The sequence below is a fragment of the Gossypium hirsutum genome, chromosome D08 (genome assembly GCF_007990345.1).
Source record: "Gossypium hirsutum isolate 1008001.06 chromosome D08, Gossypium_hirsutum_v2.1, whole genome shotgun sequence".
In the NCBI taxonomy this organism is placed as follows: domain Eukaryota; kingdom Viridiplantae; phylum Streptophyta; class Magnoliopsida; order Malvales; family Malvaceae; genus Gossypium; species Gossypium hirsutum.
The window spans coordinates 8,154,484-8,177,786 of NC_053444.1; the positions used below are offsets into that span (position 1 = coordinate 8,154,484).

The 23,303-nt window shown below is 33.9% G+C and overlaps 1 protein-coding gene and 1 long non-coding RNA gene across 2 annotated transcripts; both read left to right on the top strand.

Annotated features, from left to right (window-relative positions):
• Nucleotides 1-7,023: 7,023 nt before the first annotated feature.
• Nucleotides 7,024-7,747, top strand: LOC107919613 (non-specific lipid-transfer protein A). The gene is made up of 2 exons (XM_016849041.2): nucleotides 7,024-7,453; nucleotides 7,535-7,747. Exons 1-2 carry the CDS (start codon nucleotides 7,110-7,112, stop codon nucleotides 7,542-7,544), a joined length of 354 nt encoding a protein of 117 aa, XP_016704530.1. The 5' UTR covers nucleotides 7,024-7,109; the 3' UTR covers nucleotides 7,545-7,747.
• A 10,431-nt stretch (nucleotides 7,748-18,178) lies between these two features.
• Nucleotides 18,179-18,686, top strand: LOC121220252 (uncharacterized). Its single transcript, XR_005917465.1, has 2 exons — nucleotides 18,179-18,240; nucleotides 18,308-18,686. It is a non-coding gene; the product is annotated as an uncharacterized lncRNA (long non-coding RNA).
• The last annotated feature ends 4,617 nt before the right edge of the window (nucleotides 18,687-23,303 follow it).

The following is a 23,303-nucleotide window of genomic DNA, read 5'->3' on the forward strand; positions in this document are numbered from 1 at the left end:
ATAAAGATTATCAAACATCCAACCGTGGACGTGGATCTAGAGGTCGTGGCCGAGGCAGATTTCAAGAAAATAAATCTCAGGTACAATGCTACAACTGTAACAAGTATGGACATTTCAGTTACGAGTGCAGATCAACACACAAAGTGGATGAAAGAAACCATGTAGCAGTCGCAGCAGAAGGCAACGAAAAAGTGGAATCAAGTGTCTTTCTCACTTACGGAGAAAATGAAGATCGCAAGAGAAGTGTGTGGTATCTCGACAACGGTGCAAGCAACCACATGTGTGGAAGAAAGGAGCTGTTCACAGAATTAGATGAAACAGTTCATGGACAAATAACTTTTTGAGACAACTCACATGCAGAAATCAAAGGAAAGGGCAAGGTTGTTATAACACAAAGGAATGGAGAGAAGAAGTACATCTCAGACGTTTACTACGTACCAGCTTTGAAGAGCAACCTGATCAGTCTTGGTCAACTCCTAGAAAAAGGATATGAAGTTCATATGAAAGACCGCTCACTCGCCATCAGGAACAAAAGTGGAGAATTAGTTGTTCGAGTTGATATGACGCGAAATCGTCTTTTCACCCTCGACATCGAGTCTGGAGAAGTAAAATGCATGAAGACGGATCTGAAGAATGAATCATGGTTGTGGCACTTAAGGTACGGACATCTCGGATTTTCTGGCTTGAAGCTGTTGTCGAAGACAAATATGGTGAATGGATTACCAAGTATTAATCATCCAGATCAACTGTGTGAAGCCTGTGTCAAAGGAAAGCAGCATAGGCAGAAATTTGAAGTAGGAAAATCTCGAAGAGCTAGAAGACCATTGGAAATTATACACACCGACATATCTGGTCCGTACGACATTGAATCACTCGGTGGAAACAGGTACTACCTAACTTTTATTGATGATTATAGCAGAAAATGTTGGGTTTATTTTCTCAAAGCAAAATCGGAAGCCCTAGAAAAATTCAAGGAGTTCAAAGCAATGGTGGAAAAACAGAGTGGTCGATATTTGAAGATACTCAGATCCGATAGAGGAGGCGAGTATACTGCAAAGCTTTATGAAAGTTTCTGCAAGGATCATGGAATCATTCATCAGTTAACAGCCAGACGCACTCCACAACAAAACGGAGTTGCAGAAAGGAAGAATCGGACAATTCTGGATATGGCAAGAAGCATGATAAAAGGTAAACACCTTCCGAGAACTTTCTGGGCTGAAGCCGTTGAATGCGCAGTTTATCTGTTGAATCAATGGCCAACAAAAAGTGTAAGACACAAGACACCAGAAGAAGCATGGAGCGGTCACAAGCCAAGAGTTGGACACCTCAAAATTTTTGGATGCATTGCATATGCACACGTTCCTGAGCAACAGAGGAAAAAGCTTGACGATAGAGGAGAGAAGTGTATCTTTATAGGCTATGACAAAATAAGTAAGGCCTACAGACTTTATAATCCTCTTACTAAGAAATTGATTATCTCAAAAGATGTCGAGTTCGATGAAGCGGATTACTGGAGATGGAGTGAAGAAGAAAAGAAAGTGGAAGGATTATTTTTCAACGAAGACGACAATGATGTCATCAACCAAGAAGAACAAGGCGATGATCAAAGTCCTGGTACAACAGCCCCTTCGTCACCAACCAGCAGCAGCGGAAGCAGCAGCTCAGATGAAGCACCCACAAGAACACGGAGTCTCAACGACATCTACAATTCTACGGAACCTGTAGAGACGCAGTTCGATTATTCACTATTCTGTCTAATGACAGAATGTGATCCAGTGACATACGAAGAAGCAATTGAAAACAATAAATGGAAGAAGGCCATGGACGAGGAGATTGCTGCAATAAGAAGGAATGACACGTGGGAGCTAACAAGTCTGCCAGAAGGACATAGCCCGATTGGTGTCAAGTGGGTGTACAAGACGAAGACCAACAAAGAAGGAAAAGTAGAGAAATACAAGGAAAGACTAGTCGCCAAAGGCTACAAGCAAAGACAAGGAGTGGACTATGATGAAATATTTGCTCCAGTCGCAAGAATAGACACAATTAGGCTTCTCATAGCGGTCGCAGCACAATACAAATGGAAAATCTATCAGATGGACGTCAAGTCTTTATTCCTGAATGGCTACTTGGAGGAGGAAGTCTACATAGAACAACCACCTGGATATAGCATACAAGGAAAGGAGGACAAAGTCTACCGATTGAAGAAAGCTTTGTATGGATTGAAGCAAGCCCCAAGAGCATGGAACACAAGGATCGACGAGTACTTCCGAAGAAATGGATTCATCAAAAGCCCGCACGAGCACACCCTGTACACAAAGAAGAATGGATATGGAGATATCATGATCGTATGCCTATATATGGATGACATGATCTTCACCGGAAACAATCTAGGTATGTCTGATGATTTCAAGAAAGCTATGACTAAAGAATTTGAAATGACAGATATCGGTGAGATGTCATACTTTCTTGGAGTCGAGGTGAAACAAATGCAAGATGGAATTTTTGTCTCTCAAAAGAAGTATGCGGAGCAGATTTTGAACAAGTTCAAAATGAAGGATTGCAAGCCAGTAGTCACGCCAGCTGATCCAGGGATGAAGCTAAGTGTTGATTCGACAAGGGAGTCGATAAATCCGACGTTGTTTAAAAGTCTCGTTGGAAGTTTAAGGTATTTGACAATCACACGACCAGATATTACATATGCAGTAGGATTGGTGAGCAGATTCATGGAGAAGCCGAAGCAAGACCACTTAATTGCCGCAAAAAGAATTTTGAGATATATCAAAGGTACGATGAACCATGGTTTATTCTATACCCACTCACAAGATTCAAAATTAGTTGGCTACTCAGATAGCGATTATGGGGGAGACTTGGATGATCGGAAAAGCACTTCCGGATATGCATTCCACATCAGTTCCGCAGTTTTTTCATGGTCGTCAAAGAAGCAACAAACAATTGCTCTCTCAACATGTGAAGCAGAGTATATGGCCGCAGCAACTTGTACATGCCAAGCAATGTGGTTGAAGAATATTTTGGGAGAAATAGGTGTTTCAAATGAAGGTCCAATTACCATCTACGTTGACAACAAATCCGCTATATCACTTGCCAAGAATCCGGTGTCGCACAGCCGAAGCAAGCACATCGATACGAAGTATCATTTTATCCGAGAGCAAGTGAAAAACAAAAACGTGGAGTTGGTCCATTGCAGGACAGAAGATCAACTGGCAGATATTTTCACAAAGCCGTTGAAAGTGGAGACATTCAACAAATTCAAAGAGAAGCTCGGTATGAAAGTTGGGTTTGAGGGGGAGTGTTAGAAATCAAACCCACTCCAAGCATAATCTAGAAGCATGAGACGTGGAGCAATTTTGTGCCATGCAAAGTGCTGAAATTTTAGCCATACAAAGTGCTCCATTATTGAGATGTTTTGTGGCTGGAAATTAAGTGGATTAATAGCCACATTTGTTATCACTTTATCAGCCTATAAATAGAGGCTTGAACTTGTGTTGTAATGAAGAAAAATGAGAAGAAAAAAGAAATAAGAGAAGCAACGTGAGTGAGAGTGAGAAGGTTAGCAAACCTTGAGTGAGTTAAAATCTAGCAGCAGCTAGACTATCTAGTCATTGAGAAAATATTTGTAATCTTCGTATTGTAATATATTGAGTGTGTAATAAAAAGTAAATTTTCGGCCCATCACGTTTCCAACAGTAACTCGTATGATGATGTTGAGACAAATAAGCAGCGTGACCCATATATGCCAATATAAGAGCTGGATATAAACCAGAAAGGTGAAAGCAGTCTGCAGCAAGACAAAGGTTAAATTTCAATTTAGTAGCTGACTTTGAACTCAAATTTAATCAGTAACCATCAAATCAAAATTTACAAGGTATTAGTGTTGAGTTACCTGAATTGTAGCATAAGAGAAGGGACCAAGATCAGCAAACATTGCCTCCGAGCCTGTATGGATAATCAGGTATACTATTGGCAATCATTGGTTGTAAGTTGTCACAATGAAATTAAGCTATGGTATTAGTTATCGATATATAGTTTCAACAAATTTCATATGGTATTCTAATGACTTTGCTTGAAGACTGAAAAATAAAAAGATACAGGACATAATTCTTGTTATTTGGATATAACAGCAGATAGTATAATAGGACCTTGCAAATTAGATCATGCTGAGATGTTTAGTTTGAATGATAGGATCCATGGCCAGCTTGAGTTTCGCGTGAGTATTATTTCTGAATTTTACTAAGGATACAGATATTCATTTGCAGGGTTAACAGTATGATTACTCGGAAAAATATGAGTTCCCATAAAATTTCAACTTAAAATAATCAATATTAACAACTAAAAGAAGCTTATTAAGTAGCAGAAAAGGGATACCCACAAAGGGATTATGAACAAACAAGCCGATTCAGACCAGAAAAAATCGGATTGAGAAACCAATTATTCAAGAACATGAAGAATTGGAAAATGCAATGATTAGGAACAAAAACGATTACCATCTTCTTATTTGTGGACAACCACTTGATTTTAAGTCTTAAAACATAAATTTGTCTGTGAAGATATACCTGGATCCTCCATTGAATCCTCTTTTGTTTTTGTAAGTGAATAAAAAATTCTGATGATAATAGCTTTCCTAGTCGACTGAAAAAGAAAACTAAAAAAATGGGGGAGATGAACGGCTTTTTAACTAAGATTTAGGGTTTAAAATTTTTAATTAAAAATCTATTCTCATCCTATTAGGAAATCCAAGTTGGCACTTAAAATCTAGTTAGATTGCCACATAGGATTACCGTTAGGGAGATAACGGAACTTAACGGAAGAGTGATCACTTATTAACAAAATAATAACATAAGTGGCTAAAACGTAACATTTCAAATATAAGTGACTAAAATGTAACCTAAGGCAAACAAAAGTGACTATTTTTATAATTTACCCTTTAAATTTTAAAAAAAATTTGAGATATTTATAAGTATCGAAAAAAGTCATATATACATTAAATTTAAATATTTATTAAATGTGTTATATTTATATTTTTCTTTTCTTAGCCAAAATGAAAATTGAATTGAAAGAAGACAGATGCAAATCATTATTTGTCAATCTAAAATAATTAATTATCATAATGAAATTAAGTTTATGAAAGTTCCCTGTGAGCTTGCTGTACCAGTTTGAAGGATTTCATTTCTATAATTATATTTGAAGTTGGTAGTTATATTACCTATACTTCTTCAAAATCCCTGGTAAAGAGAGCAAACAAGCAGGTTTGGATGGACTCGAATTAAGCTGTCTTTGTATTCAGACCAGTTCAGGTTCAGGCTTTTCTTTAACTCGGATTTTTTTAAACTTGAGCCCTTTCAGTTTCAGTTTTTTTCGAATTCTAGTCGGGTATGTTACATAGATTCAAATAATTTTGATAGTTTATAAATTATATTTCGAACGTAATTGTAACACTCTACACCTGAGCCGAAAGACGATAGAATTCACAATGCCACATTGGTTACCAAAATAACCTTGACAAATCTAACAGTTCAAAATTTTGATTACTAAACACGTTGAAAAGATAATTTAAAGCACTCAAACATATTTGATAGTAATTAATCAATAGCGCAACCAAAATGAACTTAAAAACAACACACATGGCTCAAAATATAAAAAACAGTGGTCAAGTTCCGATACTTAGCCCATTGGGGTACTGATACCCATATCTGAATTTCAAATAGGCAATTACAGGACCACATGTTTCGATACATCATGATACCTCATAGCAAAGTACTGATAATTCTTATCTAAGTTCCACTACCTCATCCTCAAAACCTAGAATTTTGCAAAAATATCATTTCAAATCACTAATCATAAACCATAAATTCATTTTAAGGTCATTTCAATTAGAGAAAATCACATTTATTTCCAAATGTTATTCATTTCTCTAGTATTACCATTTCTATCGATTTCTGTTCATTTTATTCAACATGCAATTCATTTCTAGTTTCAACAAGTTAGTGGAGAAACCGATTGAACATATGTAATTAGAGCTCAAATGATTTATAACTATGTTTCAACTTTTCGCCTATTAATTATATGTTCCAATAATATCAATTCATTTTATTTATAATTATTCTTATACGTTCCTGATACAATACCATTTACTGCATAAGAAATTCTGGGGTGCTACACTCGCACCTTAAACACCTAGTTACCTTTATTTGATTCAACATAAAGTATCAAATTCTTTTTTCAACAACATAAGCTATCAAATTCTGAACTCAATTTGGGCTTGAACCCAAACCTTAGACTAGACATAACTTAGACCTAAACTGATTTTATTTTAAAATATTTAAAAATAATAAATAAGAATGATTTTATTCAAAATGGGCCTAACAAATTTGTACATTTTCGAAATTGTCAAGGATCTAAAGAACATTTACATCAACTTGTTATTTGAATTATTCTAATTGTTCGAGTTCTAAAATTTAACTCAACTCTAATTTGAAAAATGGAATTACTTATTTGAGTTTGTTTGAAAAACTAAATAACTTGGTTCCACTAACTCAAAATTTAAAAAAAAATCATTTTTTTCAAATCAAAGCGAGTTTACTCACCATACATAGCCACATAAGTGATATAATTTCACAATATGTACATTATTCATTTTAATATAACACCTCTCTCGATGAAATGTGATGGTCTATACCAAACTTAGAAAATATTATCTATTTTAGTCCATCAAATTTCATGGTTTTGTTTGCAAAATGCATTTCACAAGTAATATAACACTTGTATCCCAACACCAAATTTAATAATGAGATTGAAGACCATCTGTAGGACCAAAACAACACTATCCCATCCCATGATGCGGCAATAAAGAAGTAACTGAAATAGCAGAGATGATGCAAAAAAGCATATCCTCTTTTACTTGTCGAGGCAACCAAATAAATGACATTTGACAGCAAAGAAGCAGCCAAAGTATCGTAACTGCTATTGTTATGCCTCGACCTATATATATCCATCTGGACCTGCCATTTTATAATCACCACACACATTGAGAGATCAAGCTTCAGGCTCAAAGCAACTATTAATTACTTAATACCAAAAAAAGAAAAAGGAAAATGAAGGGCGTTGTTATCTCAGTTTTGGTGGTGGTAGCCATGGTTCAGTTGATGGTTAGGCCAGGAGAGGCGACCATAAGTTGTGAAGAAGTTATTAATCTTGTGAGACCCTGCGCTTCTTACATTATGACTGGGATAGGGAGTCCCACCGTTGCGTGCTGTAATGGTTTGGACCAACTCCGGAAAAGTGCCACAACCACCGCTGACAAGCAGCAAGCATGTCAATGTGCTAAGGACGCTGCTGCTGGTTTTCCCATGATAAATGAACAAGCTGCCGCATCGCTTCCTACTATCTGCAAAATTCATATTGATTTCCCAATCTCCAAGAACATCAATTGCCAGGAGTGAGTCACTATTTTATATATATGTATACATATATCATGCGTTCCTTGACATTATTTTTATTTTCTTGCTTTTTTTGCCAGAATCCACTAAGATGGAAGCCATCAAGAAATTAAAGAAATAAGGGCGCCGATAAGGGAGCCATTAATTAGGTGTTGCAATCCTAATATATTTATGTTCCAACCTCAAAAGTTTATTTAATATGCACCTTGTAAGAGATCATGCACTGTGTATCTGATCGATTGAACCTAATAATAATTATAATTAATTATAATAATGAAATTAAGTTTATGAAAGTTCCCTGTGAGCTTGCTGTACCAGTTTGAAGGATTTCATTTCTATAATTATATTTGAAGTTGGTAGTTATATTACCTGTCGAAACTATTTTTTTGAAAAACAAAAAATTTTAGGTTGTCGACTTTTTTAAAAAATTAAAATTGGGAGTCGCCACCAATCTTTATTAGGGTGTGACTGGATCACCTAAAAAACGGCTTTGGTCTACGAGTTTTAGAAAAACGGATCCGGGAGTCAGTTACGTATGAGGAAGGATTAGCACCCTCGTAACGCCCAAAATTGGTACCTAGTTAATTAATTAGTGTCTTAAGGTCGAGAATTTGGAAAAAACGTAATCCTTAGCAAAACTTAAAAGGCTACGTATTAAGACCCTTATTATTTCAGAGAAAGAAGATACCACACCCAATGCGTTACAACACAGCATTCTAATTTTCCCCAAAATGAATTGGGTCAAAATACTTGCACAATAAAATTTTAAAAGAACATCCACTTATCCAAGATTTAAGAAATCACACCCAATACGTTAGGGCACAATTCCTCTAGAATCCCAAACTCAGAATATTTCCTTTACTTTAAAAGAACATCCACTTATCCAAGATTTAAGAAATCACACCCAATACGTTAGGGCACAATTCCTTTAAAATCCCAAACTCGGAATATTTCCTTTATTGTTTTTAGAAAACAAAATTCATTTCGAGAAATCAATGCGTCACATCCAATACGTTAGGACACAACGTGTTGAATTCCCAATAATGAATTCTTATTTTTTGATTAAAGAGAAATGCTCGATTGTTAGACTTAACGAAGAAAATCGGAACCCAATACGCCAGGGCTCAATTTCCTTGAAAATCCTAAATTCAAGCATTCTCTCAATTTTGAAAAGTTTGAAATCGAGTAAAGAATGATGTGATGCTATATTAAATATACAATTCAATAATAAATATTACAAAGGCCTAGAAATAATATAAATAAATGAATAAATAAAATCAATATACATAATAAAAATAATCACATACAAAATATCAAATAAATCATAAAAAACAATTCTTTTTAACATATAAACGAAAACATGAATTAATAATCGAATAAAGAAAATAAACAAAATATAAAGAATAAAAGGCACATAATATATACATTGAAATTAAAAGCCATACACATAATTTACATATGTAACTTTGGATTAAAATTTATAAAATCAGAATATATAATGCATTTGTGAAAATAAAATATAAATTATAAAGTAAGTGTTAAAAAATACATATATTTGAGCATTAAAAAAATATATTCATATATATACAAGTATATAAAAACTGGTTAAAAATATTAATATGTATACATACATATATATACAAAGATAAATATAACATATATAGATTATAAAAAAATAATTATATATAAATAAAATAAAATAAAAATAATTACCTCAAATTAAAAAAATAAATATGCGAAAAATATTAGTTTTTAAAAAAATATAAATACACACATAGAAACAAGTATACATATATATAGCTAAAATAATAATAATTACATATGAAAATAATAATAATAATAATTACATTAACAAAATTAACTAATTTTAAGAAAAATATAAAAAGGATTAAATTGAACTACAAGTAAACAAATTTGGGGTCAATCTGTAAATAAATAAAATTTGGAGGACTAAATTGAACGAGCGAATTACATAGAGGGGCTGGAAGGGAAATTTTCCCTTCTCCTCTAAAACGGTGTCGTTCAAAAGGATTAAATTGGAATTTAAAATAAATAAAAGGGTAAATTAAAAAAATAAAGAAAACTTAATTACAAAAACATTAAAAGGTAGAGGGGCTAAATAAAAAAATAAATAAAATTCGCAGTGGTATCACCTTCTCTCTTTTTTAAAATCGTGAATAAGTAAAAAAAATAATCGAAAGAAAAAAATAGTAAGCCACCTTTAAAAACTGACAATTGTTCTTTTTTATTCCTCCTCCTCTTTTCTCTTTTTTTCTCCTTTTCAATGAAGGGAGAGGCCTCTATTTATAGTTGAGTCTCCCCAAATCCAACGGTACAGATCAATTACTCAACGGCTAAGATTAAAGGGTATCTACAATTTAAATCTCTAAGATTACAAAATCATATATTCTAAGATTGCATATCATATCTAAGATTATATATAATATCTAAGATTGCATATCATATCTAAGATTGCATATATCATATCTAAGATTGCATCTCATATCTAAGATTGCATATCATATCTAGGATTGCATATCATATCTAAGATTGTATATCCTCAAAAATTATGTTTCCATATGTGAGTCCGGGCTAAAATTGGGTATTACAGCTGCCCCTCTTTGCTCGTTGTCGTGTAACAGGAACGGAGCAAAGACTTTAAAAATGCCCAATTTTGCTCGGTCTTGCTGGAACATGAAACATCTTCAGAAGTATAGGAATTAGTGCCATCTTCAGTCTGCCTCACTGCAACTTCAGGAGGATAAGACTTGCTTATTTAGTCTGCTTTACTGCAACTTCAGGGAGATAAGACTAGATGCGATCTGCTCTCTGCAACTTCAGAGAGATAAGATCTAAGGTTTTAATCCGCTCCACTGCAACTTCAGGGAGATAAGATTATCGGCTTTAATCTGCTCCACTGCAACTTCAGGGAGATAAGACTTGCCATCTTCAGTCTACCCCACTGCAACTTCAGGAGGATAAGACTTGCTTACTTAGTCTGCTCCACTGCAACTTCAGGGAGATAAGATTTGATGCGATCTGCTCTCTACAACTTCAGAGAGATAAGATCTAAGGTTTTAATCCGCTCCACTGTAACTTCAGGGAGATAGGATTATCGGCTTTAATCTGCTCCACTGCAACTTCAGGAAGATAAGACTTGCCATCTTCAGTCTGCCCCACTGCAACTTCAGGAGGATAAGACTTGCTTACTTAGTCTGCTCCACTGCAACTTCAAGGAGATAAGACTAGATGCGATCTGCTCTCTGCAATTTCAGAGAGATAAGATCTAAGGTTTTAATCCACTCCACTGCAACTTCAGGGATATAGGATCTACAATCTTCAACCTTCTCCACTGCTGCTGAGGGTGACAAGGCTTGGTGGCTTAAATCTGCTTCCCACTATCTTGGAAAGATAAGATCCGCCGTCTTCGATCTGCTCCACTACTGCTTAGGAAGATAAGATCTACAATCTTCAACCTTCTCCGCTGCTGCTGAGGGAGACAAAGCTTGGTGGCTTAAATCTGCTTCCCACTATCTTGGAAAGATAAGATCCGCCGTCTTCAATCTGCTCCACTACTGCTTAGGGAGATAAGATCTACAATCTTCAACCTTCTTCGCTGCTGCTCAGGGAGACAAGGCTTGGTGGCTTAAATCTGCTTCCCACTATCTTGGAAAGATAAGATTCGCCGTCTTCGATCTGCTCCACTGTCAATGCAGGAAGGCAAGATCTGCTCTTTCACTGATTTGTTCTCTGTGGAACATGACCTGTATAATGAACCTAACTATGCCTAATGATTAGGATGGCATGATCAAAATGCATCAAATGCTCCTAACTAAACATGTGTGAATTTTGCATGAATGTAAAATTTATTTTTCCGAGAATGATCCCTCTTAAGTTGTCATTACTCGAAGTTTATTAAGGTTTTGTGACTGACGTGCTACAACGCCTAACTGGCTTTTTGGATGCGCCGCAAAATATCTGAACCAACACGCGGTGTTTTGGTCTGGATGTATACTTGAATTATTGGCGCTTACGGTGAAACGCCGCTAAAGCATAGTATTAGCGGCGATTTGTGGCTAGCGCAGCAAAATACCTTAACCAAAACGCAGCGTTTTGGTCTTGATGTATACTAAAATTTGTGGCGCTTACAGGAAACCGTTGCGAAAAAAGCGCCGCAAAATATCTTAATAGAGTTTTGGTCTTAACCATGCATTATATAATGTAGGTTATTATATATTTAGTTTATCATATTTGGTTTAGGTTTAGGTTATTAGGGTTCATTATATAATGTTTAGTATTTTTAGATTACAGTTTAGGGTTTAGGGTTTATGATGTAGGTTTAGTGTTTTTAGTTTAGGGTTTGAGAATTTGGTGATTAAGGTTGAGTGATTATTATAAGTTAAAAAGTTTATCGTATATAGTTTAGGGTTTTAGGGTTAATCGTTATATAATGTTTATTATTTTGTGAATATTAGAGTTTTGAGTTTAGGGTTTATGATGTAGGTTTTGGTGTTTTGGGTTTATGGGTTAGGAGTTTGGGCTTTAAGGTTTGGGGTTTGGAGTTTAGGCCGCTTTAGTCATGTTAAGAGGTTAATTAGTGTTTTAGGGCTTGATGCTTGTGGTTAACGGTTTGCAGTTTATAATTTAAGGTTTACAATGCATGGTTTTGAGGTTTGGGTAATTTAGGGTTTAATGACTTTTTTGGTACCAATTTCAAAAAAATGACAAATACGTATTGTTTTTTAATTATTATTAATAATATTAATAATGTCATAATTTTAATGTATCAATTAAAAATAATGTCTAGAACAATGTATAAAATATATAAAAAAACCTTAATATTAGCGGCATTAGGATTACGGTTTGGGGTTTATGGTTTAGAGTTTAGAGTTTTAGGTTTAAGGTTTAGGAATTATGATTTAAGGTTTATGGTATATTGGTGGTCAGATTTTGGGGTTTGGTTGTTGGTTGTTGGTTTTAAGATTTAAGGTTTAGGGTTTAAGGGTTTAGCAGCTTAAGATTTTAGGGTTTAGGGGTTTAAGGTTTAGGGTTAAATCCCAAAAACGTACATGAACAACGGTTTAATGTTCAATTGTATACATGAACTTTAATTTGATCTAAATCTTGTAAAATATTAACACAACTATTGATATAATTAACATCAATTTTCATTTATATATTGCATACATAAATATTTATATTTATTCAATATAAAAATATATTGATGTAAAATTTTTTATAGAACATGAAATTAATTTTTAAAAATGCATTATTCTCCCATTTTTTATTAATTAATAATTTCATTTTATAAATTTTGTTTTAATTTTGGATCAATTTGACTTCAATCTTGGAGGAAGGCATTAGCGGCGCTTTGGTAAAAACGCCGCGAAAGGTGATGTATTACCGGCGTTTAATGAAGAAACGCCACAAATTTCCTTTAAGTGTAAGAAAGACGGTGCCGTTTTTTGTTTTCTTTTAGTGGCGGATTTTAAAAATGCCACAAATATTTACTACGAGTTGAGGAAACGGCGTCGTTTCCTACTTTTATTAGTGGCGCTTCAGCTAAAGTGCCGCAAAAATGTTTAAGGTTATCTGATAACGGTGTCGTTTTGTCCATGTTATTAGTGACATTTTTGCTGCAAGCACCACAAATATTTATTAGTGGTTGAGGTAACAACGCCGTTTCCTATTTTTATTAGTGGCGCTTTTGATAAAACGCCGTAAAAATGTTTATGGTTATCTAATAACGGTGTCGTTTTGTCCATGGTAATTTTGGCGTTTTTGCTCTAAGTGCCACAAGTTTTAGCTTAATGTGTGTAAAACGGCTGCGTTTGTACTGATATTAGTGGCGCTTATTTATAAACGCCGCAAATGATTCCATTTTCATAAAAAAACGTCGTCGTTTTTTTCCCATACATATTACCGAAACTTATCCCAAAATTCCCATTCTCCTCCAAATCCCCAACTATCGTGATTTATCCCCCAAAATCCCATTCTCCCCCAAATCCCTAAAATTTCCCCTAATCCAGATTTCCCCAAACCCGGCCTCTTGCAAAGTTGTCGTTTCCTCTGTCGCATCACCATCTCCGTCCGTCGGTCTCCTCTGCCGCAACAATCGGTAAGTTTTCGTGGTATCTTTTGTTGCAACAATCTCCGTCCGTACTTGCTTCTTCTTCTTCCTGCTCCAATTAGTAGATTAAACTAAATATTAAATATCATTGTTAAACACTGCAAAGGGATCAAAATAATTACTTATAACATTGGAATATATACTTGCTGGAATATTTCCAGTTGCTGGAATATACTTGCTGGAATATATGGCCAAATATATACTTGCTGGAATATATTCCACTTGCTAGAATATATACTTTACTAAAATCGATGATTTTGATAACACGACTAAAAAGACCTTTGAATGTTGAATATGTTTATTCCATGTACGAATGAAAAATTATATGTATGAATATGGAGCATAGCCTGGTATGTATATCAACTGTAACAATTTCAGGGTCATGCCTGCATCTGGTGTCTTTTTTTTCATTCTAACTCAACAGACCTTTTAGACATGCTATTTTATTGAACTGGAACTAATCCAAAATAGAAAATACTAGCGCCCTCTGGTTTTCAAGGCAGCAAAATCTTCTATCATTAATTTATTGCCAAATTCTATGCTTTGGTTACTGCTACCTTACATCCTAGTGCAAGTGTTGTTTGCTTTGATTCATTTGAACATGCAATGACAGAACAAATGTGATGATAAATTATCCCAGATGTTCAGTGTGCTCCCTAGACTTTGTGGAATAAGGCTCCATTAGGGAAGCAAAAAAAAGTAGGATTGGGATGCTTTTAACAAACTATACCAGGTTTGTTTCAAAGTTGTTCATTTATAGCTTATGGCCTTCCCATTCACAAGCTATGGGTACCTTTGATTAGCTCCTTTAAACTTATAGATGCTTTTAGAGCTTTAAACCAATCTGGGATTCTAGATTTGTAGATGTTTAAAGGTATCTATTGGGTGGATTTGGAGTTTTTCAGATTGTTACGAGTTCAATTATTAAATTCAAGTTATTACATGTTTATAATTGGATTGGTTTTAGGTTGGAGTAATTTCGAGTTTGTTGACTGAATTGCTGCCTTTGATTGTGATTTGGTTACCTTGCCTCAGATTTCAGTAATTCTTCGTCATCATCATTATTTATTAGGGCAATTCATTGATATTTGATGGTCACTTATCATGATTATTTTTTGGACTGCTGCTTACTAATTAAGATACGATCATAGGACGAAATCGCAGCCATAATCATATTTCTAGGAGTGCTTACTCGAACTAAACTACAATTACTTGAAATTTCAGATTTCTTAACCATTATCGGATAGAATTTTTTTTTTCGACGACTTAATTTCCAGTCGGTTAATTGAAAATATAATGATAATGTTCTTTTTCTTAGTTTTTATTTCAATGAAGTTTCAAGGAATGACAAAAATAATTATTCCTTAAATTTGTATTTTTGTCAAATTATTTTAAATTGGATGGAAAAGTTAATGTCTGTTAACTTTGTTTATGTGATATCCATGTGTATGCCACATCAGTAATTAATTAATTTTAATGACCAACCAATTAATTGAACTAATTAATTCGATCAATTAATTAAGTTTTAATCGAATAATGCATATTCCAATATGTTTCTTTTTATTATCTCGCTTCTTCTTCTTTTTTGTTTTTGTTGACTTTGAATATGGTTTACTACATTCGTGCAAAAATCCATAGTTGCCCGAATATATATTTATATACATTTTTAATACATTCGTGCAAAAGTTTTATTTTCAAACATCTTTGATATATATATTTATATACATTTTTAATATATATATTTTAAAATTTTATATATATTTGAAAATTTTATCAATCATATCATAATTTACATACATAAATAAAATTTATATATAAACTTACACGACACATAACTTACATAATAACTTACATAACTTATATATAAACTTATATATAACTTACATACATAACTTAAATAAAATTTATATATAAACTTGCACAACACATAACTTACATAATAACTTACATAACTTATATATAAACTTATAAATAACTTACATACATAACTTAAATAAAATTTATATATAAACTTACACAACACATAACTTACATAATAACTTACATAACTTATACATGACTTATATATAACTTTCATAACTTACTTATAATAACTTACATAACTTACTTATAATAACTTACATAACTTATTAATATTTATATGGAGACTCCACTTTTAAATAAATTTATTAAACAAGAAATTAATTTCAACATGTATGGAAAAATGGAAAATTATTTGAATAAATTTTGATTCGATTTAAAAAAATTAAAAAAATTAAATTTTAAGTTAATCGAATCAAATTATTTAATTTTTTCGAGTTAACTTGTAATTCAAATTTTAATTTCAAGTCCAAATTAAAATTTTACAATTCAAATAACTGATATAAATATTTCTTTGGTCCAAGTTAAAACCCTAACTTCTGCAATTCATCAAAGCATTGATTCTACATTTTTAGTTTTATCTTCATGATATACTTACATAACTCATTTATACTTGCCACTGAACAACTTACCCTTGTAATTTCTGGTGAAAATCAGACGTCAAGAAATAAGAAATGGACCGGTCTTAGATGAATTTGTCAAGGGTAAGCGACGGTTATCGAAATGGAGTACAAACTTTTCTAAATTTTGCATTTCAATATGCAAGCCAGGAGAACATGATTCTTTACCCGTGTAAGAAGTGTGTCAACATAAACTGGAATTATCGTGAAGTTATATACGAGCATCTAATTGTTGATGGGTTTGTTCGGGGTTATAAACAATGACTTTTTCATGGAGAATGCACGCCTAGTACTTCCTCTTCAAGGATGGATGTATCTTATGACAGTACTACTTACCATCAGTCTGTTAGAGGGGATGACATGGAAGGGATGTTGCGGGAAGCATTTAATATTCACAATCATGGAAGGGATGAGCCGTATGTATTCTCATCTCAAGTCAAACAAGTTTTTTACTCAAAAGATCCAACTGATGAGGGTTGGTACGTTGTACTCCGTAACATCCCTAGAGACTTGTTTGACATGGGCAATGGAAGTAGAGATAACATCGACAACAGATCAGAAACTTTGCCCTTTCCAGAACAAAACTTAAACGATAATATCCTTAGTACTAGTGCACAATTTCAATGGGTTTGTCAGGATACGGATGAAGATATTTACGAATAATGATGTAGTAAGATTTTACGATTGTTTAATTATATGTAATATCATAATTTAAATCTTGGTCTTATTATATATTTCAACTATTTTATATGTGTTGTTGTTGTTGTAATTAGTTATTAAGTTTTCAACTATTTTATGTGTATTGCAGATAAAATGCCTAGAAGAAAAATTCTAAGGGGAAGCATTGTTCAAAATGATCCAAACTCGACAGAAAGAAATAGTACTGAACAACAAACAGCAATTGGATCTTCGAATGTTCCGATTACACCTGAGGATCCTACAGAAGTTCAAAGTAATTTTACATTTAATTTACATGCGTGTTGACTTATAATTGATTTATTTTTCAAATTATTATATTATAATATACCATTTGTAGCTGAAAATGGTGGGGCGCGCAGAGGTCGAGGACGTACGCTACTTAGAGAGTTATACGAGTTAGATCCAGTCGAGCGTGTCAAAGTTGGATGAAACAATTTTGGTCAGCCTGTTGGATCAGAAGCTCGACTTTTAGTAGGATACATGGGCATTTTAGCACGAAATGCGAATATGTTTCCTATCAACTACGAGTCATGGCATCAAATGCCCGATAGCAACAAAAACCAAGCCCTCAATAATATTAAGGAAACGCGCTACTTAATGTCATCTGTAATGCTTGGGAAATAGTTTCATTTATATTTACTTTATTAACTTGTGTTTTTTGTAGGCGAGGTTTGCTTTAGAGGTCTCGGATGCTTATGTAAAGAAGGCATTAGGAAAAAGATGAAGAGACAATAAAAGTAATTTGAAGAAAAATTATTATAAGACAAAAACAACCCTCGATGAGAAATTGCAAAATGTCCCGCTGGGTATGTTGAGGTACCAATGGGAAGATGCGGTTAGATTTTGGCATTCGAAGAAATGCAATGTGTGACGTATTTCCAAACTATTGTAATTATTTTGGTTTATAGTATTTACTATTTACGTACTAAAAATTTCATAACATAGGATCGTGAACAAGTTAAAAAAAGTAGCAGACAGAAACAAAAATTCACTCACACAACCGGGTCAATAAGTTCTGCATGTGTAGCTGAGGCGGAGCTATTTTTAATTTTTTAATATTGTCAAATATGTATAACTTTCCATTAAATAATATTTTTACTACTATATTGTAGGAACTGTCGTCCGGTCAAAAAGTTGGACGCCTTCAACTTTTTGAAATTACACATAGGAAGAAAGATGGATCTCCTATGACTCTTGAAGCTGGTGAAATAATGGTACGTTTACTTAATACGATTTGACTTGTTTTAGTTATTTATAGTGTTTATTTTCTAATGGTTTATTTCATTGCTTGTAATGCGACTATTGTTATGTTGCATATGTTTTTTAATATATATTGCGTTCCTAACTATGTGATTTATTTATTAGGAAAAACTAAAGGGTAAAAGGCGGAGTACGAAGTGATTGCTTCTAGTGATAGTTCTATTCATCTTGAAGACATTGATAACCGGATTATTATTGAAGTTTTGGGTCCTGAAAGGTATGGTCGGGTTTGATTTCAAGGATCTTTTGTTAGCCCAACCCAATATTTTGGATCCATCTCGCAGCAATACATGGCTTCGGGGAGTCAGGCTCAAGCTGAAGTTCAGAGGTTAAAAGACCAGATGGCTCAAATGCAAGCGGCCACAGTTGAAGTTCAAAGGAAATATGAAGAACTCTAGCTACAACTTAAAGTAGAGGCGGCAGTGAGGGAAGCAGCGACTGCAGCGAGGGAAGCAAAAGCTGCAGTGAGAGAAGCAGAGCAAAGCAAAAAGTACGACGAACTCCAGCAGCAGCTTCAGACTATGGTGAAGATGTTTCAATCGCAACTTCCACCGTCATAGTGTATTGCATAAATATTTTTATCATTTTAACATTTAACATTTTTGCAAAAATAATATAAATTCACTTTTATTTATTTATATTAATATTATTTTATTCGTTTAATTTGAAATATTATATAAATTTATTGCTTTTGGCTGGCTTAGATCTGGTTGCTTTTGATTTGTTGCTACAGAAGGGTTGAAAAAATGAAAAATTTAATATAAAAAAATCCCAAAAATAGTGGCGTTTTTGTAGTTCTTTAGCGGCGCTTCTTTCTAAGTGCCGCTAAAGAACATGGTCTTTAGCGGCGTTTTTGTTTGTAAACGCTGCAAACGTTTGCGACGTTTTCGTTAGCGGCCTTTTTTGCGGCGCTTCCACAAGCGCCACAAATACCTTTAGTGGCGTTAAAAAGCGCCGCTAAAAGCCTAAAAACGCCGCTAAAGACCTGTTTTGGTGTAGTGACACCTGACCTGAACGACAATAGAATTCACAATGCTACATTGGTTACCGAAGTAACCTTAACAAATATAACAGTTCAAAATTTTGATTACTAGATATGTTGAAAAGATATTTTAAAGCATTCAAACATATTTTATAGTAATTAATCAATAGCGCAACTAAAATTAACTTAAAAACAACACCCTGGGCTCAAAATGTCAAAAACTATGGTCAAGTTTCGATACTTAGCCTCTTGGGTATTAATACCCATATATGAATTTCAAACAGGCAATTACTAGACCACATGTTCCAAGACATAAACACCTAAATATTGATACCTCATAGCAAAGTACTAATATTTCTAATCTAAGTATTGATACCACATCTTCAAAACCTAGAATTTTGCAGAAAAGTCATTTCAAACCACCAACCTATACCTCTAAACACTTCTAACCAATATCAAATTTGTACCAAAACACTTCTAACATTTAACATGTTAAATTAAGTCCAAAACACTATATAACATGCCTTTAAACATAACAGATCAAAATTTAACCCCTTAAGTAAAATTGTCATTTAACAATTACTACTTGTTATACCCTGTGTAGCGAAACTCCCTGAGCACCAATAAAGAGCTTGACACGTATATCCCAATGGAACCAGCACTATCATGAATCCGTAACTAGTTCGCGAACCACAACTTGGCGAACTTTAGAACTATCCACCTACAACTAGGGCTTGTGATGCAAACCTAGGATATAAATGCTATTGATGCCATTATGGGAAGGAAATTTCAGGGACGAAATTTTCTTTAAGGGTGAGAGAGTTGTCACACCCCAATTTGGCGGACTTGTATTTTGGTGGATTGACCAAGACAGGTCTTTAAGGATTTGAGTATGAGCTAAGTTTGATTCACAAGTTTGGACTGATTTGCTTTGTCACTTCGCTTCGATTGAACTATTTTATGGTGATCTGTCATCTTGTGGACTCCAGTTCTATTTTGGCAAGCTCTTCCATTGGCGGAGACGTTTGTGGCGAGCCCTTTTTTAGCAGACTTTCCCTTTTATTATGGGACCCTTGGTAGTGGACACGTACTAGATACGTGTTAAATCTTAGGTAGGAATGTGTCATTTTGCATGACACTTGGTGAGTTTTGTTTTTTGAGCCGAATTGGTGGATTCGTGTATGCAAGTATCCTGATTGGTAGCTGGCCAAAAGTGTCGTTTTGTTTGTGTTATATTTCTTTATGTATATATATTATGGATGAGAGGGATGAAGAAGTTTACTTCTCATTTCTCCATTTTTCCTTGTTTTTTTTGTCTGAGGCTGGAGGTACCATGTGTGGATTGGAGCTCTCTAGGAAGATTTTCTAGGTGAATTCCCTCCCTTCTTGCTTGATGAGTTAAGGAACTATTTTAACGATGTTTCATGTCCAATTAAAAGATCCTATTTTGTTTGTGTGTTAATAGAGTTGTGTGTAGTCATCCTTCACGATATAATCATATCGATCGATGGTAGAGTTACCATCTCACGTAACTGGTTGTTCAAGTATTGTTGTTGTACCCATGTGATTGTGTGTACGTTATAAGATGCGCATGTTTGTGTTAAAAAATTGAAATGATAATAAAATGATAAAGATTGAACAAGTATGAATAATTGAATGGATACTCCTTCCTTGGAGCACAAGCTCAGTATCCAGATTGGTAGAAAATGGGGTTGTAGAGGTAAATCATTGATGTGAGAATGTGATGGGAGAAATGTTTGGAGATTATGATATTACAATATTCACCTTCGAAAATGCATGTTAATGCAAATTTCGATTGGTGAATGCCCCGACCTTGCGGGGGAACACATGGGTGTTCGAATTAACAATGAGGATTTGCGGAGGTTCGGATGGATATATGAATTACTGGCTCTATAGAACAATATTGTACCGTCGCTCTTCGAAATGTTATGACAATCAGAAGCTAACTCGAGGAAAGATGCCCAAACGTCTATAATAGTACTGCATGTAAACCGTCTCAGATGTAAAAATGTTTTATAGTTAATTGTTTTATTGAAATGGTATTTAAATTGTGGATGGTATCCGCCATACGGTTATAATTAGTGGTGGCATGTATCTGAACTTAGTTATGGCTGCAAGTGCTTGTGGATTGTAATTTTTAGTGCATGGATATATTGTATTATTAATATTTGTGCGATCTGTGCTTGTATGTGAACCTTTTCTATGAGTTGCCTTATGCTAATAGAAAAGGAAGTGTTAGAGACTATGTAAGGGAGAGTTTTGAATAGGATGGCAGCAGTCAAACTATTCTTAGCTGAGATAATACCTGTCTGTGGATTGTCTTGTTGAAACAGATAGAATCTATCGTGGAATTTTATTCTGTTGTAACTAATATCCACATACAATTTGTCACTCCAGGAAATTAGGATGTGGAACAAACTGTTTTCAAAGGTAAACCGTAATTAATAGAGGCTACGTTTCTATGCACTCTGAAGGTTTTTGCAAATTGAAGGAATGCGTGATGCTTTGGCGAAATGTATGATGTTCAGTTTTCCTATTACGGATAAGTATCTGTTATTCGCCAGTTGTTGTGTGTGTGGATATGTATTCAATATCTGTAGTGTGAGTGCAAGTTTCTTTGATGATGTTTGACAAGCCTAACTGTAGACTTGTTTGTACCTATCTTCTTGATGATTTGTACTGTTGGGTTGAAAGGTTTCTGGTTTGTGTGGAACTCATTAAGTTCATTTTGAACTTACCCTATTTCCTTTTTCCCTTTCAGGTGTTTTTGGTCAGTTGTGTTCATGAAGGGACTTAGCCAAATTGTCACTGTTTTGTGTGTTTTCCTTCGTTTCTTCTGTAACATGTACACATTGGGCAATTCTCATATTTTTTTTATTTCATGTATATGTTTAGGTTATAATTAAACTTATTTAATTCGCACTTTTATTTGAATATTGTGGAAGATGAATATATTCTGGTGTATTTCCATATTTCAACCTTCATATGCAGTGAATGATCCTTACATTTTCCTTTTACTCCGTCAAAAGACAAAGAGAAAAATAATATTTGTATCGCCAATATCGTTAAATTGTTCGTTATTTTCTCTTTTTATCTCTAAAATCCTGAGAACTTCAAACTTCATTCTTGAAAAAGTCATTACAACCTCTTTTTATTTCCTTTGGTTATAATACGAAATTGTTGTTCACCTAAAGTTCTTTAAATTCTTTGGTCGTTACCCCTTTTCAGCAAAACCTCTTAAATGAAATCTTAAAATATTGTTTTCACTAGTATAATTGTTTTCCCAATAATGCCACAGTTCACCAGTGGAGCCTTCGGACTTAGGGTGTTACATGCTAATCCTCAAACCACATATCAACATGTATATGCCACAAGGTACACCAATTATGTCAAATGAATCAACTATATATTACCTCAATTAACAAACTAGTTGAACATATCATACAAATATCATTAATGATCACATTTCTAGTCAATTTAACACATTCAACCAAATCCAAATTTCATTTCCAAATTGAATCAATTCCTTCGTTATCTTTACATATCGTCCCTCAGGCTCGTTTAACCGATTCACATGGTCTTTCACATGCTATCGATAATCATATAACACATATATGCACCTGTAGTACAATTTCATAACATTAATTCATTTCAAGCATCATTTAATCAATTAAACAATTTATATCCCCTATTAACATGACTCGAGATCAAACAAATACACGTATCCCAACCAAAACACCAATTTGGCACCCAATGCCTCATTTGAATGTTCGAAGTATATAGATTATGCCCATCGCTCATCAGTATAACCGAAGTAAAGGCTTTTTTCCATCACTCATAGAACGTCTGAAAGAAAATAAGTCCAACGCTCATCAATATATAGTCGAAGTAACTTGTACTCATTGTATCCTATGGTATGCCAACTATATCCAAATCTACCCTAACAGTTAATAGGGTAATCAATTTTCTAATTTCATCATATAGTTTAATTCACATTATATCATTCACAAATCATCATCAATTTCCCTATTTCAACATATCATATATCTTGTTTCAACCTAATTCCATATCTAATAACATATATAAAATAATTCATGTAGTTTCTCTTTTATTCAATTTAGTCCATTATCTAGATATTCAATTTCAAACATAGCAATTCAATTCAAATAATCCTTGCCAACTCACCTAAATGTGATATTCTGAAAAATACTACAAATATACAACAATGAAATTGATCCCGGATAATAGAAATACAAATTAAGTTTTCGAGTCACTCA

Excerpts from the sequence above, each read along its gene's own strand:
- LOC107919613 (XM_016849041.2), top strand. The coding sequence starts at position 7,110 with ATGAAGGGCGTTGTTATCTCAGTTTTGGTGGTGGTAGCCATGGTTCAG.